Consider the following 18,470-nt stretch of genomic DNA (forward strand, 5'->3'; position numbering starts at 1 on the left):
GGCATCAGGGTAGGAAATCTTGAATTTGAGTTAACTTCCATTTAAAATATGTGCCTTGACAGTCTTGCCATTTTCCTCCATCATGAAACAGATGAGGTTTGGTGTGTCCTAGTGATGGTGGTGAAGAACACAATCACATACATGCTGACTGTGTGCCAAGCTCAGGGTTAGTGCTTTCTGTTCATGATGTGTTTTATGAAACTTTATCTCACTGGAAAGCTTTTTTGATGTGTTTGTAAACAGAAAAAGATATATTTTGAAGCACATGATCCTAAGAAATGGCTGTTTGGTTCAATTATAACTCCACAAATTTCTAAACCAATTTCATTGAACTTTGAACTTTTTCCTTTAGTTAATCACAACCTTTTTGGCCTGGCTTTCTCTCCGCTCTGCTGTCTTCCAGTCTTCCTTTCCCTTCATCTTCATGGATGAAATAACATGAGCCATAGGCTCACAGGGATAGAAGAGTTTCACTTTTAGGCTACAATGGGAGAATTTAGAAGCCTTGTTCCTACCTGAAGAGTTCAATCCCTGCATGCTGTTTATATAGGTACATTTTTTTGAAATGAGAGATTCCCTAAGAGAAACAGTCATGCATGTTATTTTTAGCTGGAACATTTCTGTCAGCCGTAAACATGCTTGGAACTCAAGCTGGTCTTTGCCATCCTCGGGCTTTCAGTGCACTTTCTAGAGGCTGTGACAGGCCAGCCAACTATCTTTTAAAATATGTCCACCTGTCACCTTTAATGGGAAGTGTGCCTTCTTAAAGTTCCAGATGGTATTTTGGCTGCTAGGAAGTTGAAACTCGGTCTGTGTTAAAAATTATCCTGCTGTTTCAAACTTTCACCTTCTTATAGTGTATTTTTCCCTCTAGACAAGGTCAGCGATGATGGCTTGTTACTTTCGCACCTTTCTAATCTATCTGTTGGTTCTTCAAGGTGTCATCTCTCCCTCCATAGCTTATATATGCATGTTGTTTATATGCACCTGTGCACCCAGCACCGAGGTCTGGCCGTTAATTACCCGTGTCACCCTGGGTTTTCTAAGTGTTTTCATCGCTGTGGGTTTGTTCCCCTTCTGTAAGTGAGGAGTTGGACCAAGCACTTGCCACATTCCTTTGCAGGTTTAGTGGCCTTCGGTCCACCATGGCCCACGCCCCAGAGGACTCTGGTCCAGGTCTTGTCAATGCGTGACCTGAGGGCAACTTGCTTAATTAAGTCACCCAAGGCGTCGGCAGTCCCACATTTTAAATAGGACAATGTATTCTACCACAGAAAAAATGGTGTGATAGTTAAGGAGGAAAAATGTTTGCAAAGCACTTGGGAGCTCCATACAGGAAGGTGCTCTGAAATTATTCGGGTGCCTCACTGGCAGAGCATAGGCATTCCAGGAACTGCCTGACTACTAAACAGGGTGCATTTTCAGATTAGTCAGGTGTGAACAACTCATTTTTTATGTTTTGATTTGAAACAGTATCACTCACTAGAAATGAGTGATTCTTTCCCATTATTTTCCTGCATGTTACTTAGAGTGAACCCCAAACGGCTTTCAACATTATACATGAAATGGATGTGGCTGGTGTTGCTTGGTGCTCTCGATGTGGAGAAATGAAATTAAGATGAGTGGTAGCAGATGGCTTTCTGGGTCCAAGCCTGTGGCCAGGAACAGCAAGTCTGATAGGTTAGAAAGGGATACAGAGTACCAGGCAGACACTGGGATTAGACACAGGATGAGGAAGCTCATATAAGCCCCTGTACTTTAAAGTGATCCATTTTGGGGCCATACAGATGCTGGAGTCAGATATGAATTCCATTTCCTTGGCTGAATGACCTGGGCATGTTACTTCACTCCTGTAAGCCTCAGTTTCCTTATCTATAACTTGAGAGTAATACAGTAAGCACCTGTCTTGTGAAAGTATTTTGAAAATTAAAGCAATAAAGCACTTTTGCACAGAGTATGTGATCATTTCAAGAAAAATTCAACTGTTCCTTTCAGCACAAAGGAACTGGTGATAAATGAAATCAACTGAAAAATGACTTGCATGGCATGAGGAAGCCTACTTAGGATTTTGCAAAAAACTGTTTCAGATAATCAATAAAGCAAGTGATTATACTGTAGTTATGCAATTCACAGTTAAGGGTCTAGTCTAGTCTCAGCTACATATGCTAATGGAAAGAAGTGGCACCATGAAACAAATGCCAGCAAAGAGACAGAGGATTCTTAGCAGGCAGCAACTGTACTCTAGAGGCTGAAAAACCAGACAGCAAGTGGTGGAACAGAAGCGGATGCAGTGTCCTTTATGATTCCGTGTGTGTGTATGTGTGAGAAGGGAGGAGTAGTGAATACATATATTTTTCTCCAGTTTCGGATGCCTGCTCCCTAAAGCATCACTTTTCAACTCCTTCTTGTGGACTGGGACTGACATTTACTCTACCATGACTGACAGTGAGAAAAAAAGAGAGGAAGAAAGATATATTCAGGTTAGAGGCTGCAGAAGGTCTGCCTAAAATTTGAGGCTGAGGCACTCCAGTTCTGAAGAGTGACCTCTGAATTGGGGGCTCAGCAAGAATCCATTTATTCTGTGGATTCTTTTTCATTCTAATCAGGCTTTTCCTAGGCTGCAAAGAGGACAGTGACTGCTGTTACAGGACACTTTTTTGAAATACTGTTCCCATCTAGTTCTCACATTCTCTCGGCCTCTCTACCATCTGCTCTAACATACGCCTTCCTTCAGGTGAGTACAGTGTGGGGCAGTGTACAGAAAACATGGTGTTTGCTGAGGGGGCGGAGAGCAGGGAGGGAAGAGCAGGTGCAGGGGGAGGTGGCTACTGCCGAGGAGAGCAGAAGGGGTCTTGGAAATTGCAAGTCCTCTGAATGGGGACAATCAAGATCGGAACAGAAAGGGGGAAAGGTCCAGTGACAAGAATGGAAGGTGCTCAGATGGAGTCATGCGGAGCCTTCACTGGCTGAAGAATCTGCTTTCCACCAGAGAGGTCTAGTTGGAGGGGGACATTCAAGACCACCTACCAGCCTTTCTCCCAGTCTGGGGTTAGAGGGTGCAGTCCTGGTGCCAGCTTGGACAGTGAGGCTGTCTGGGAAGGGGTGGAACTGCCTACTGGGGACACACTGCATTTATGAGACCTCTGTGGCTTTAGTGACAAGTAAAAATTTTGATGTCAAAAAGACTTTTAAAGATGTCAGGGACCTTCGTCCACATTACTTGACTTTTCTTACAACTTTGTGAGCGGGTAGAACCTTTTCCTCTATCCTTCAGTACTAAGTACTGTTAAGATCTGTATCTCACATGACAAGAAAATGAGGCTCAGATTGATTATAGAATTTACCTAAAGTCACTCAGAGACTGGTAAAATCAAGGCTTTCTCACTTCAAACCTTACACTTGTTTGTTACTCCACTGGCTTGATACAATTAGTAGCCCAAGCTCTATATAAGGATTATAACATCACAATCTTGATCGCACTGTTATTACTCTATGGATACCATTGTTATGTTACTATCATCGATATATCTATTTTTGTAAAATTCAAGGCCAAAATAGCTGAGCATCTCAAAGTAACAGAAAAAATGATCAATTCTGCAGAGAACACTAATGGGCATTAGTGACCGCTGAGTGGACTGTTGATACTATGACTCAGAAAAGGTCCACATGTCTACCACTTGTTGGTAAAGAAAACACAAGTGGGAACACAGGTACAATATAGTCTTTGTATATAGAAAAAGAAGAGAAGAAAAAGAAATTTAAGTCTTGGTAAGAAAATAATGAATTTATGTATAGGTTCCCCAAATTAAATTCTCCTGGAAAGTATACTTATATATTTGAACATTCAGTCATTCACTCAACCAATATTTGTTAAGCAAATACATATGCTAGTCTGTACCATCTATGGATTTTAAAGCAGAAGTCCTAACACTGGCTCTTAAAAGAAAGTTCCACCTGGACAGCACTGCCAGGTAAAATACAGTTAAATCTAGATTTCAGACAAACAATGAACACTTTTTTAGTATAAGTACATCACAAATAGTGAAGGGGTATACTTAGACTAAAAAAAAATATTTGTTGTTTATCCAAAAATTCATCTGGAGATCTTTGTTTTCTAAGTCTGGCAACCTTATACCTGGTGACAAAGAAATACCCTGAATGCCATCTTAGTCAGCCTTGTAATTCTGTATGCAATTTTGTTGTATAGAGCAAGGTACAGCAAAAAGAATGTGGTATCTGAAATTTGTTCTGATCATTGGAGAGTACTTATATAAATGTACAAAGTATATTTGCATTGTTTCTATGGAGCTACATCCTAAAATAAATAAAACAACTCTGTAGAAAAAAATTTTTTTTCCCTTTTGAAAGTGATTAGATATCATTAGAGAAGAATTCAGCTCATTCGTTGATCAAATATTTTCTGAATGTTTACCATGTGGAAGGTATTATGTTGGGTATATTGAAGCATAAGATATATATGATATATATCATATAATTGGGCTTCCCTGGTAGCTCAGACGGTAAAACGTCTGTCTACAATGCGGGAGACCCAGCTTCAATCCCTGGGTTGGGAAGATCCCCTGGAGAAGGAAATGGCAACCCACTCCAGTATTCATGCCTGGAAAGTCCCATGGACTAGGAGCCTGGTGGGCTACAGTCCATGGGGTCGCAAAGAGTCGGACACGACTGTGTGACTTCACTATCATATAATTATATATAAAATTGTTTCTGCTTTCATAAAGTTTACATTCTAATGGGAAAGCATAAAAACACTCATACAATGATAATATAGGGCTTCCCAGGTGGCTCAGTTGGTAAAGAATCCACCTACAATGCAGGAGACCCCAGTTCAGTTTCTTGGTCAGGAAGATCCCCTGGAGAAGGGATAGGCTACCCACTCCAGTATTCCTGGACTTTCCTGGTGGCTCAGATGGTAAAGAATCTGCCTGCAATGCGGGAGACCTGGGTTTGATCCCTGGGTTGGGAAGATCCCCTGGAGGAGGGCATGGCAACCCACTCCAGTATTCTTGCCTGGAGGATCCTCATGGACAGAGGAGCCTGGTGGGCTACAGTCCACAGGGTTGCAAAGAGTCACGCATGACTGAGTGACTAAGCACAGCACAGTTATAATAAGTCATTATTATAAGTTAAATTATTGCTATAAGTTAAGTTATTGTTATAATATTAAGTGCCCAAAGGAGTACATTTGCCATGGAACCTTGAATATGCAAGATATTTGCTTCCACTAACATAATTTATCACTATAAAATCAAGCTGTTGTTCAGTACTCTGACTTACTTTTTTAAAGACGTAGATTCTTGTGAGTGGAATTTTGGGGAACAGTGTTATATAACATAAACAACCTGAAGCCATCCTCCTCCTAATCACCCAGGCCGTCTAGGGAAGTGAGTCACAACTCAGTGTGAATCAGGGCTTGTTAAGACGTAGGTCACTGGGTTCCCATTCAGATCTGGGCTGGACTCGAGAATGCACATGTTGCTGTTGTGGGGACCACAGCTTGAGAAGCACTGTTCCCACGTTACCTTTGAATTTTCCCTATTGCGTGCCTTCTATGCCCACATTCACCCCAGGCTTATCCTCCTGTGTCCTCTGTCTTTCCCTTCTGTCCCATGCCTTTTTTTGCTTTTTCTCTTGGGAGAGGGCACAGAGGAGTCCTGCTTTGTTCCATGAGAGGATGGTTTGTGTTATCTTGCCTTTTCTCTAATTCTCTTGTTTTTAAATGTGTCCTTAACTCTTGTTTTCCTGCCCCACAACATTTATGAAACTTCAGTAAAGCAAACTTGAGAAATTCCTAGAAGAGATGAAGTCCTTTCGTGGTTTGTTTGGCAGTAGAAAGAGTGGTTTAGTGAGAGATTTTCTTTAAAAAATCTTTAAGGAATGAAAAAAAAAAAATCATGCTATGTAGAAAGTTCAAGGGAAACCCAAGGGGTATCACATTGCTTTGGCATTTGCATTCCAATGAGGAAGGAAACATGTTGACAGTTATTACTCAGAGATTGGAGACAGAGCAAAGAAACTCAACGTCTCTGGGAGGAGGAGGCTAAAGTAATGAGGATTTTAAAGAAAGCATTAAGTAGTACTTTACCTTTTATGCAGAGCTCTCACATGCATAATACCTTTACAGTAGCTCAAAAGGCAGGAAAATTATTGTTTCCACTTTAAGCTCAAAGAAACTGAGGGTAATGAAATTAAGTGACTTGTGTATGGTCACCATTAGAGGAACCAAAACTGAACCCAAATAATCTAATTCCAGCACAGTCATCTTTGACTTATGTCCCTACTCTAAATATCAGTGTTATAATCATCAGGAAATATGCTCTGCAACCAGTGGTCCCTTGGTGCTCTAAGGTAGAGGTTAGCTCCAAGGTCAACATGATGGACTAATTATTTGTCACAAACATGTCCTTTTAATGACTATGTGGATCATTAACACAGACTTACACAGAACTGTATTTGGAATTCAGATCTCAGAACTGAGTCTCTCCGATCATTATACGTGTGAAAGCTGCTCAGTTGTGTCTGACTGTTTTCGACCCCATAGACTATACAGTCTATGGAATTCTCCAGGCCATAATACTGGAGTGGGTAGCTATTCCCTTCTCCAGTGGATCTTCCCAACCCAGGGATCGAACCCAGGTCTCCCGCCCTGCAGGTGGATTCTTTACCGACTGAGCCACCAGGGAAGCCCCCAATCCTTGAAAGCAAGTATCATATTCATTAAAAGTTGCAGTTGCTAAACTGCAAAGCTGGTTACCATGCATAGTGGCTGTGATGCTGAGAACCTAAGTTTTTTCCTTTTAACTCTGTAAAGCTACTCTTTCCTAGTAAGATTCTTTTTGGTTAGATTAAAGGTAGGAAACAGAATCCATCTCTACTCTTCCAGTATACCCAGGACTTTCTAGAATCTTATTTTACACTAACATTTGGACTCTTTGCTGTGGATTTTTATCATTTCCACTGGGCTCCTGTAAAGTTGTGAGGCTCCACTTTTTTGATGTTTTCTCAAGACATTGGAGAGAACTTTGTTTTGAAATGTCAGCCACAGTGAATCCAGGTCCTGAATTACTTCCATATGTTCAGGCTGTCTTGCCTTTTGAAAACTGAGACCAATTGTTCCTAAACTTTGTTAGGTTATAGACTTCTTCACTTAGACAAGTATTGATAGAGAGCTGACCATTCCAAACTGCCACTGCCAGATGATTTGGGGGTGAAATGGAAATGTTGATTCTTTTAGATAAGGTACTCAAGTGATAGATGTACATTATTTATTGTTCCTGGATGTGGTCAGGTTATACACACCATTACAAAGACCTTTATAAGTTATGAGGAATTTCATAGTTTCCCAGAGATCTGAAGGCCAACCTTTGAGCATAACTCAGATTTATAAAATGACTTTACTTGTAGCCTTTGTATCTATGATGTCTAAATTTGCAAATCCATTGCTGGTTTTCTTATGGGCAAATCAAGTTATTTGGGTTAACCACAGAATCCTTTGGTAAAATTGAATAAATATGTTCATACACCAAAGAGACAATTTTCTGTAGTACACCAAAATGTTATGCTCCAGATTTAAAGCCTTATTTTGACATGTGATCTAATAGAGTATGTAAACTTTATATCTGCTGGGTCTACTGGAAGAGATGCAAAGATGGGGAGGGTAGACACATTCATGGATCCAAGACCAGAGCCGTCAACTTTGGTTAAGAATACATCTCCACAAATGGTCTCTTTTCCCCTCCTTAATCCTTAATTTGATGGATTTACAATGTAGGTACTCAGAGGAGGAAAGGACATAAACTATGGGAGAATACCCTATAAATCATAAATTGCCATATAAATAAAAATATTACTATTTGATTAATTTACTAAATAATGATGATACCATACCACATGGAAAATGTCCTTGATTGACCTCAGGTTATTAGATATTCACATTTACCCTAAGTAAATACAGTGACTTACTGATTTTTTTCCTAAATGCAGCAGTAGTCACTATGTTTTTTAGAGGTATGAAAACTGTCATCTTTAAGAACTGATTCACACAAGGGCACATACATAGATTTACATATTGTTCTGACTTAAGTTGAACTGCACAGAAGGAAAGTTTCGTCTTAAGTAATGCTCTGTTTCCGTTGTTCACTTCCATGTTGGTATGTCTGTTGCAGTTCTTCCCTTCTATTCCCCAATTTAAATTGATCTGCTTTATGTCCTATCCCCTAGCTAGTCCTGCTGGCTGACCTGAGAAACAAGGTTGCTTTGAGGAACTAACTTATTTTCATGTATTGTAATTCAAGTATGTAACTTTCCCCTGACAATTTATTTGTCTTTTAACAGAGATATTCTAGAACTAGAGGGTTAGCAGATGAATGACTCTCCTAATCAGTTCTGTTCAGCTCAGTCGCTCAGTTGTGTCTGACTCTTTGCGACCCCACGGACTGCAGCAGGCCAGGCTTCCTTGTCCCTCACCAACTCCCAGAGCCTTCTCAAATTCATGTCCATCATGTCGATAATTCCTCATAATTCCTCATAATAGGAATTATATAATTCCTCATAATTATATCATTCCTCATAATAGGAATTATATAATTATATATATAATTATATATAATTCCTCATAGGAATTATGACTCTCATAATAGGAATTTCAAATATGGTGATCATCACTGAGTTAGTTACTTTTAGTATAAGAGAAGCCATGTGAAATCATATCACATATATAGACCCTTATATGGAGGAGCGTCTGTGGAGTTCTCACTTCTGTCTGGTCCATTGTAGAACTAGGAAAGGGCACTCACTGGCTGGGAGGTCAGGAAATCTTTGCTCTAGAATCATGGGCTCCAGGGATGAAGCACTATCTTGCCCAACTACTTACCTGATGAATAACTGAATCCCCTCTATAACAAATCACTATGAAATGATTATCCATTCTCTCCTTGAACACCTTTAATTATAGGAACTCATGCTCCCTTTGTAGGTTATCTACCTATCTTTAGAGCATCTCTGCTTAAACTTCCTCTTTTATTTAATTAAATTATCTTTATAGCTTCTAATCATTGGTCCATTTCTATATATGTGAACACAAATAGAACAAACTTAATGTATCTTCCCTCAAATCATTTAAATAATGCTAATAGTGCGAACAATAGCTTCCATTTATAGAGTGCTTATTATGTGCTGGAGATTGCTTTAGGAACTTCTTCATATGTATTAATTCATTTAATCCTCAAAACAGCACTACTATCACTATTTTCCCCATCATATAGACAAGGAAACTAATGTATAGAAATGTTAAGTAATTTTGCCAAGCTGACAAAGCTCGGTAGGCACTTTCAATTCAAACCTACGCACCGCCAAACACCTCTAGCACCTTCAAACATGACTCATATGCCATGGCTTCACAGCCCTTTCCATCTTAAACATACTCCTTTGAGTGTGCCCCAGAGTGTCTACTGGCCTTTTAAACGGGAGAACCCAGAACTGATTGTGGTCTCTAGATGTGGGAAATAGAGAACTAGCACTGGAAAACAGTGAGCTTATCACCCCTCTTCATTTCAGGGACCATAAGTGTAGCTTCCACTGGCATTAGCCTTGTTGTGGCCTCTTCAAGCTGTTGGTTCATATGAACCAACAGTAAGTTTCAGAAACTTACTACAGGCTAAAACCCTTATTCCTGTCTGGCCTATATGACTTGGGTCTGTAAAATGAGGTGACTGGAGTATGTGATCTCCAAGGACTTTTCCAGTTCTAAACATCTAGGATCAAAAATATGTTTCAAAGTTCAATGTATTTCAAGGATGTTGTGCCTGCAAATTCTGTATCAGGTTTTCTCATCTGGCCCTTTCCCACAAAGGGTTTCTGTGATTTTGGTGACAGGATGCTTGGTTCGTGGGATGGGGGCATAGTTGGGGCTTCTAGAAGATGGTTTACAATATGGCTTTCTGTAAAATCTGAAAGATGACCCCTACTTTCCCTTCCACCTACAGGTCCTGCCCCTCCCTTCCGCTAGCCCCCTCGGCCTCTCCCCCTGCTGCCAGGCTTCCAGCCCGGCCGCACTCACCTGTGTGTACGAACATGTGCTTGACGTAGTTCTGTTTGGCGGTGAAAGTCTTGTTGCAGAGAGTGCACTCATAAGGCTTTTTTTCGCCCTGCCCACTGGCTGTGCTGTGGCCTGCGGATGGGGCCAGGGGCTGTGGCGCTGGCAGCTGTGCAGTAAAGGTCGACAGGCCGGGCTGGGACACTGTCACAAACTGGGTCTGCTGGCCTGGCAGGGGCTGTGGCAGGCTGAAGAGGAAAGGCTTGGGGCCGCTGCCCGCCGGCTGGGTAGTGAAGAGGGCCGGCAGGTAGGTGTTACCGGCTGTGCCAATGACCTGCGTGTTGCTGGTTAAGGTCAGAGGCATCCTCAAGTTGCTGGTGAGGGTTTCGGTCTGGCGTAAGTAGAGCTGGGTACTTGGCAATGGCTGCCCGATGGACGTGTTGACCGAAGGCTGCTGCAGGACACTTTTGTCGGAGCTGTTGCTGACAGTGATCACCGTGTTGTCCACCTCCACCTCGTTGCTTCTTTCGGGGGAGGAGGCACCGGTCTCTAGCTGGTGCGGCTGCGGGGCGCCCTCGGCCGGGGCTTCCGCGGCCTGCTCAGGTTGGGCAGGTTCGGCCTGGCTGTCCCGCGCCGCCCCGGGCCCGAACTGCTGCTCCACGGAGTCAGGCTCGGTGCCTATGGAGGAGCTGACGCCCGAGTCGAAGCTTTCGCCCTTGGGCTCACTCTCGGTGCCCTCGGCCTGGTCGGTGTCTTCTGTGCACTCCTCGGACTCATTGCGCTCCAGGATCTGCACCCTTTGCTGCCCGTAGTAGTCGTAGTCGTCCTCCATCTCCTGCTTGATATGGATGTTGCCCACCAGGGTCTGGATGCGCACGGGCCGGGGCTGCTTGCGGCAGTGCGTGGTCTCGGGGGTGGTGGACAGGTAGCGCTCCATCTGCTGCGAGCGCTCGTGGATGCGCGTGATCCAGCTGGGGTCTTCTATGTGGTGGTCGCGGGGCAGGCCGAGCGCAGTCTCGTGGTGGCTGACTACTGCGCCGCTGTAGAAGGAGCGCTCGCCGCTGCCGTTCTGCATGGAGCAGGCGTACAGCGCCGAGTAGATCCTGTCCACGCTGTGCTGCGGGTGGCTCTGCAGGTAGCCTGACTCGGTGTCGCTGCTCTGGCCGGAGGTGCCTGACTCGGGAGTACCCCGTGGCGTGTCCTGGCCTGAGTCCTGGATCCCCGGGAACACATCGCCCACGTTCTGCGACACGATGCGCGTGCACTCATCGATGACAGTTTTGATCTGCAGGATGCTGGCGGCCGTGAGGATCTGCAGGGCTTCCGACTGCGAGACGCGCAACACGCCGCTGTACATGAAGTCAATGAGCTTTTGCACCGACTGCACCGACACCACCGACGGGATCTCGATGTCACTGTAGCCCAGCAGCAGCTTGTCCTGGAAGAAGGGGCTGCCGGCGGCCAGCACGCAGCGGTGTGCGCGCAGCATGCTCCCGTGGATGCGCACCGTCACGTCACAGAAGTGGCCACGGTTGCGCTGCTCGTTGAGGGTCTCGAGCACGGAATTGCTGAAGTTGTGAAGGTTGATGCTGTGAATGCGCTCGGTCATCCCCTTGCAACTGATGTCACCTGCACGGTGAGACAGACACAACACAGGGCGTGGGTCAGAGCGACCTGGCTGCATCCCTAACATTTGGGTCTCAGGTGGGCAATGCTCATGGCTCCTAGCAGCACCCCTTTGCAGACACAAGCAGGCTCTGTGGCAAGATGGATAGGCTTTGTATCAGGTCGATCTGTGGGTATGATGTCCTATGGTAACAAGGCCTTGGATTTTGTTGCAACAGGGCCCCAGCTATTTGGGGGGTACCGAATCCGTAATTGACCCCCTAGACCTGCAGCCAGGGTTGTCAGCTGAAGTACAGCAGGCTAAAAAACTGATGGGTCATTGCCTGCTATTCCTATAGCTTCAGCAAATAAGAACCAAAAGGCAAATGAAGACTTGTTCTCAGGAAATTCTGCCTCCACTTTAGACAGACCTAAGCCCAGGTCCTTTGGGAAAGCTTGTATTTTTCTCAATTTATCAAAATTCCTTATTTTATTCATAGACCACAATATTTAATTCCCTTCTTATTAATTAACATGGCACATTCTGCAAATCCATACCACATATGCAAAAATTCTTGGAAAATTCAGCTTAGACTAAGATAGACATCAAATAGCTACCACCGTGTTTTCCAGTGGAGGGACACGCTCTAGAATGCAATCTTCTTGCTAAAGGAGCACTTGTCCACTGTCTGTATCTACATTTTTCTTATCCTCTTTGGTGAGACCTGTTTGAATACTTTCTAGGGTGTTGTACGTTATATGGTGGTTATCTGAATTTTCTGAGGCTTAATGAAGAAGAAACGTCAGAAAGGTCAAAGATGGCAGTGTTGACCTGAGAGACTGGAATACACTAGGTGACCATATTCATCATTCAAACTGGGCTCTTGGGAGGACTGTTAGTAAGCAGGTCAGGACGATAGGGTTAACCTTGAGTGGGATGCACAATTATCTCAGGAACTGGGTGCTCTCTGCTCTTGCAAGAGGGATATATCCGACAGTTGCCAGGAGGAAGGCAGCAGTCAGCAACATGGAACATCGGGACAGCCTGACCTACTGCCATCCTTCTATCCTAGGCTACACAGACAAGGGATAGGCTGGTAACACCTAGATCTCAGATTGAGAAGGACAACAAGTATCTATAACACTAGGCTGAGGGCTTTCCTGTTGTTTTCCTATTCTCTAAAGAATCCCTCTCTCCAAGTCATTCTTCAGTCATTCCCCATTCTTGCCTTTACAACTGAATGATTAGCTTGAGGGAGGCCAAGTAAGTAGGCTTTCAAAACTAGGTGACCTAGGTTTAGATTGTTGGTGTGACCCAGATCCCTGTGTCTTGTTAGAAGTAACCCAGAGGTAATGGCTTGCACACACAGGAATGCCCGCCTCCTCAGGTTCTTTCTCCTCTGCCTTAGGAAAGAGGACCTGCTCAGAGAAGTCTGAGCTCAACAACCTTTTCTACTTGATACAATCCATCTCCTCATTCTGAGTTCAGCTGTTGTGATTGCATCCTTATATACTCATTCATTTCCTTTGCTCCCAACTTTACATTCAGTCAGCCTCACAGAAATCCACTAAACTTAATAAATGCTGCCTACAGGCTCTATGTTATCTTTGAGTGATATGATTTGTGCAAATTTTTACGTAAGAGAATTCCCTTTCCTTCCAATTTCTATTAGGTCTGTTAATGTGTCTAAAACATTTCATTAGATGACTGTTTCTATTTTTCCTTTTATATAAAACAAATTGTCCTTGCCAGGTTAAGGAATCAAGGTGAATCCTTTATAACTGTTAATACAAAACACAGCACCAGAGGAAGGCCCCAAAAACCTAGAAAGGAAAATTTAGGAAATCAGTCAGCAGATCATATTCTAATGTCTTACTGAGTCCCTCATGCTTGTGCACTGTGATAATAAGAGCAATTTTTTTTAAGTGTCAAGTTTTAACTACTTTATGTACATTGTTTCATTGAGTCCTCACAACAATCCTGTAATGTCGGTAGTATTATTATCCCCATATTTCAGATGAGGAAACTGAGGCCAGAGGAACTGGGAAACCACTCAAGGCCACACGGGTAGTTGGTGGTCAAGCTGGCATTTGAACCTAGCAGTCTGGGTCTAGAGTTCACACTCTTACCTGCTTCACTGTATTGCATGCTTTGCCTCTGAATGACGCCTGGTTCTTAGGTGTCCACGGGTCTGCCATAAAGGTGCGTAATAAGGCCTGTTCACTGTACCCTCCAGCTACTTCTCTACCTATCCATAAATTAGTGTGCTGTCTCATAGCTTCAGTCATCTAATAAAGCACATTTTAAAAAACTTATAAATGGAATAATGCAAGAGATAAAAGAGAGTTCGGGCACTAAAATGTAGAGGTGTCTATATACAATTTTACCATCACCAAGGTATCTTTCATTTCATTTCATTAAGTAAAATGGTAAGCACTAAAATTGGCTAAGTCTCTGAGTAGGATGGATTTATTAAAAACTTTTTTCCACACAGGTAAAAACACTCTTTAAACACACAATTGCTCATAGCAGCAGTCACAGCTATATCACTTGAGTTGTCATATATGACAAAGAATTGTCTTCCTTCTGATAACTCTGGGAAGAAGCTCAATCACAATTATCATAATAATTAATAACCATGTAGCATTTTACAGTGTACAAACTCTTTTACAGGTATAAACTCATTTACTCCTTATAACAATCCTATATATTTTCAGGACAGGTCCTATTATTACTATTTGATGTAAAAGGAAGTTGAGGGTTTCAAAGTATCTAAATGACTAGCCCAATGTTTTCCAGAGCTAGTAAGTGGCTGAGGTGGGATTAGATCCCATGTCCCTTTGATGCTCTTTTTATCACATGATACTGGATCACTGACAAATGAAATCTGGATTACCCAAAGACTGAGGGCCATCTAATTCTCAGAACATAGAAGAAAAGATAAAGACACGGAAAGTGATGATGGAGCTTGCTGTAGAGATGGATATGGTCACCAACAAGAGCTGTCATTATATCACACACATTTGTAGATACAGGCACACACACACAAACACATACAAACTCATGAAAAAAAGTTCAAACTGCTTGTTGGGCTGATCCACTCAAGTCTAAATAATCAGGTAAATCTACAGCAATAAGCAATAATAACAAAAAATTGTCTGCTAAATAATCCGAGTTATGATTTTTTCAGTAATGCTGTTGCCAACTTCATTAAAAACCACAGAGACAAAACCTGCACACATATACAGCCTGACCTGACCAACCTAGTTGGATTTTTGCAGACACAATTTTTAAAGATCTCTGAGCGCACTGGTCCTGCACCACAGTGAGCAGCCGTGAAAGGCTGAATCGGTTTTTGCTGATATGTGTACAGATGCGACGGGGGACCCTGCCGGTCCATTCAAGCATGCCTCGGCCCTCCAGCACACAATGCTGAAGCAAGTCCTTTCCCAGGCTTTCTTTCATTTTCAACACTAATACAGTGGGAAAGAGTTTCTGCCACAGCAAGGCGATGTCCAGGCTTTTGTGAAACAGGTCCTTTTCATCCAGTGGGCATTAATGTATAGATTCCAACGGAATAAATCTGAAATACTCTACTGTAGAAGATTTGTTCCCCATTGAAAACAAATCTTGATTAGATGGTTATTCAGAGACTGTATAGGAAGGAATGGTGTGAAAATGCTAACTCCATTCTTTCTTAGATTGGCAGTGAATAGGCATTTGGGCTATTCAAAAAAAAAAAAAAAAAAAACACCAACCTTCGACTCTACAAAACCATACAACTTTACAAAGATTTTGTGCATCTGGGGACGCCACGATACACTTCCTCCCCCCATTCCCTCCAAAAATCCCCCATGGTGGTGTGAACATAGAACTGATGGGGTAAAATGAAAAAAAAAAAAAAAAACTGACAAAAATAGTTCTCTGCGTGTTTTAAAATAGTAATCCATCTTCTTTCCACTAGAGTAAAAAATATAGAGTCAGCCTGTGGTGGCATTCACTGGAACACGCAAGGAATTCTATTCCTGAATGTGATCGTGTACTCTAAGTGATGGTGTTCTGCGGGTGAGCACAGTATGGATGAGGCGAGGCAGGAGTGAACACCGGAGGGGGATTCTGCTTGTGGTGAAATAGCTGATGGAGGGCTTGGCTGTCTATGTTGTAGGAACCCAGTTCCTGCCTGTCCCTGAAACGGCGGGTGTCCAGGGATAGGACTAAGCACTAGAATAAAAAAGCTGCCTGTGCACAAGGGAAAAGGAATGAGAAAAGGAAACAGCAGGCAGTACAATCTCTTTTAATTAGGTGTGAAATCCAGTCTTTTCTCAGTCCAGATATATAAAATGAGACTAGTGCAAGGGCGAGATGCTGTAGAGAGAGATGGGAATTGGAAGACTCTGTGGCTGGGAAAGAAACACGAGCTCTCAAATTAAAACCAAGATGAATTTTGGTTGACAGACTGAAGTCAAATGTCAGGGCCAAAGAGCCCTCGAGTTTTCAATCTGGGCCACCAGGCTCATGTGTGCTAAGTGGGTCAGCACATGAAACAGGGCCAGGTGGCCAGGCCTCCACACCCAGCCTCTTCTCACTCCCTTTCCCAGATTGTGCTCAATCGCACACCCAAGTTGCTCTTTCATATTATCAGGTGATGAGTGATCATGTTGAACTTTCACATTTTGGTGCTACTTCCCAAGCTGATCCCATTGGGAAGAATCCAGTTTTTACTGGAGAAAGCTGGGATACAAGTGCAACTATGGCCCCTTTCTCCCCAAATCTACATCCATTGTCCTGCCAGATGCCTGACCTCAGTCATGTCTGTTTTACCTCTTTGCCTGGGGTGGATGCTTGCGGAGTCTCTGCACCACAGGAGGTTAGAGGTTGCTTGCTCACAGATTCCACCATCTAGAGCAGATGGTCCTGTATGTCCCTCCCCTCTCTATCTCCCTGGCATCTCCACAGGGTGGCTCTGAGGAAATCACTAATGCAAGTGGGAAGCAGTAGGCAGAGAAAGACTTTCTTCTACCCTAGCTCCATCTGTTGTTGTTGAGTGACTAAGTTGTATCTGTCTCTTTTGCTATCCCATGGACTGTAGCCCACCAGGGTCCTCTGTCCATGGGATTTTCCAGGCAAGAACACTGGAGTGGGTTGCCATTTCCTTCCAGGGGATCTTCCTGACCAGGGATCAAACCCATGTCTCCTGCTTGGCAGGCAGGTTCCTTCAGGTTCTTTACCCTGAACCACCTGGAAGCCCCCTGGATCCACACACCTAGCATATCCCTGCTCTCACTGCCTCTGTAGGTGAACTGTGGGAAGGTCATCAGCGTTTGAGAAGCAAATGCCTCATACGCTTACCCATTCCTGGTAAGCAGGGGGTGCTTTGAGCTATCTCCCAGTGAGGGTTTTCCCTGTCTTCCAGATTGTCATAGCCTGGATTACAGGAACCATTAGCTATTCCATGTTTTTTTTTTTTTTTTTTTAGTGATTGGTAACAGAATTCTTCTCCTAAAACTGAAATAAATTCTTCAGTTTTCAGAAATTTGACTTTCAAACATATTTTCAGTAATTTTATATATATATATTTTTTTAAGTTGCTCAGTCGTGTCCGACTCTTTGCAACCCCATGGACAGTAGCCTGCACCAGGCTCCTCCGTCCATGGGATTTTCTAGGCAAGAGTACTGGAGTGGGTTGCCATTTCCTTCTCCAGGGAATCTTTCCAGCCCAGGGATCGAACCCAGGTCTCCTGCATTGTAGACAGATGCTTTACCATCTGAGCCATATACAACCTGTAAAAGTTGGGAGCACTCTGTATGAAATTTTATAATCCTTGCTTATTATTTCATGTCAATGGAAATATTAAAACTACTAATGATATTTTATTTATGATCTCAATATTTTGGTTAGGTATGTTTTGTATTACTTGAATTTTCATTCATATATTAATTCACGCATGTAATGAACTTTCATTCATTCTGGAGCACATTTAAGTATTTAAAGGTCCTTAAGAAGCATATATATATATATATATATATATATATACACACCCAGGTTTCCCAGGTAGTTCAAATGGTAAAGAATCTGCCTGGGATGCAGGAGACCTGGGTTTGATCCCTGGTCAGGAAGATCCCTGGAGAAAGAAATGGCAGCCCACTCCACTATTCTTGCTTGGAGAATTCCATGGACAGAGGAGCCTGGTGGGCTACAGTCCATGGGGTCACATAGAGTTGGACACGACTGAGCAACTAACACTTTCACATATATAATAGAATACTATTCAGCCATAAAAAGAACAATAGTTTGCCATTTGCACAAACACAGATGGACTTGGAGGCCATTATACTAAGTGAAATAAGTCAGACAGAGAAGAATAAATACTGTATGAGTGACTGAGTGATTGTCGCTCAGTCGTGTCTGACTCTCTGCGACCCCATGGACCGTAGCCCATCAGGCTCCTCTGTTCATGGAATTCTCCAGGCAAGAATACTGGAGTGGGTTGCCATTTCCTTCTCCAAAATACTGTATGACATCACTTATATATGGAATATAAAAAATACAACAAACTAGTGAATATAACAGAAAAGAAGCTGACTTGCAGATATAGAGAACAAACTAGTGGTTACCCATGGGGTAGGTGGTATAGGGTGTGAGGAAGTGAGAACTACAAAGTACTGGGTGTAAGACAGGCTCCAGGATGTATCGTACAACGTGGGGGATACAGCTAATATTCTGTAATAACTGTAAATGGAAAGTAAGCTTTAAAAATGCATGTTTGTTGTTTAGTTGCTCAGTCATGTCTGACTCTTTGTGACCCCATG

General features: G+C 43.0%; 1 protein-coding gene across 31 annotated transcripts in view; it reads right to left on the minus strand.

Annotated features, from left to right (window-relative positions):
* ZBTB20 (zinc finger and BTB domain containing 20) overlaps positions 1-18,470 on the minus strand; it is an 865,400-nt gene that overhangs the window by 25,730 nt on the left and 821,200 nt on the right. For all 31 annotated transcript variants that reach the window (XR_011464022.1, XR_011464033.1, XM_070369724.1 and 28 more), the window contains one exon: positions 10,079-11,683. Coding sequence is in view for 29 of the 31 variants with exons in the window: in XM_070369724.1 (XP_070225825.1) it covers positions 10,079-11,683 (1,605 nt within the window). In the remaining 2 variants the exon portion in view is untranslated. The remainder of the gene's footprint in view (positions 1-10,078; positions 11,684-18,470) is intronic.

Source organism: Bos mutus, chromosome 1 (genome assembly GCF_027580195.1).
Source record: "Bos mutus isolate GX-2022 chromosome 1, NWIPB_WYAK_1.1, whole genome shotgun sequence".
NCBI lineage: Eukaryota > Metazoa > Chordata > Mammalia > Artiodactyla > Bovidae > Bos > Bos mutus.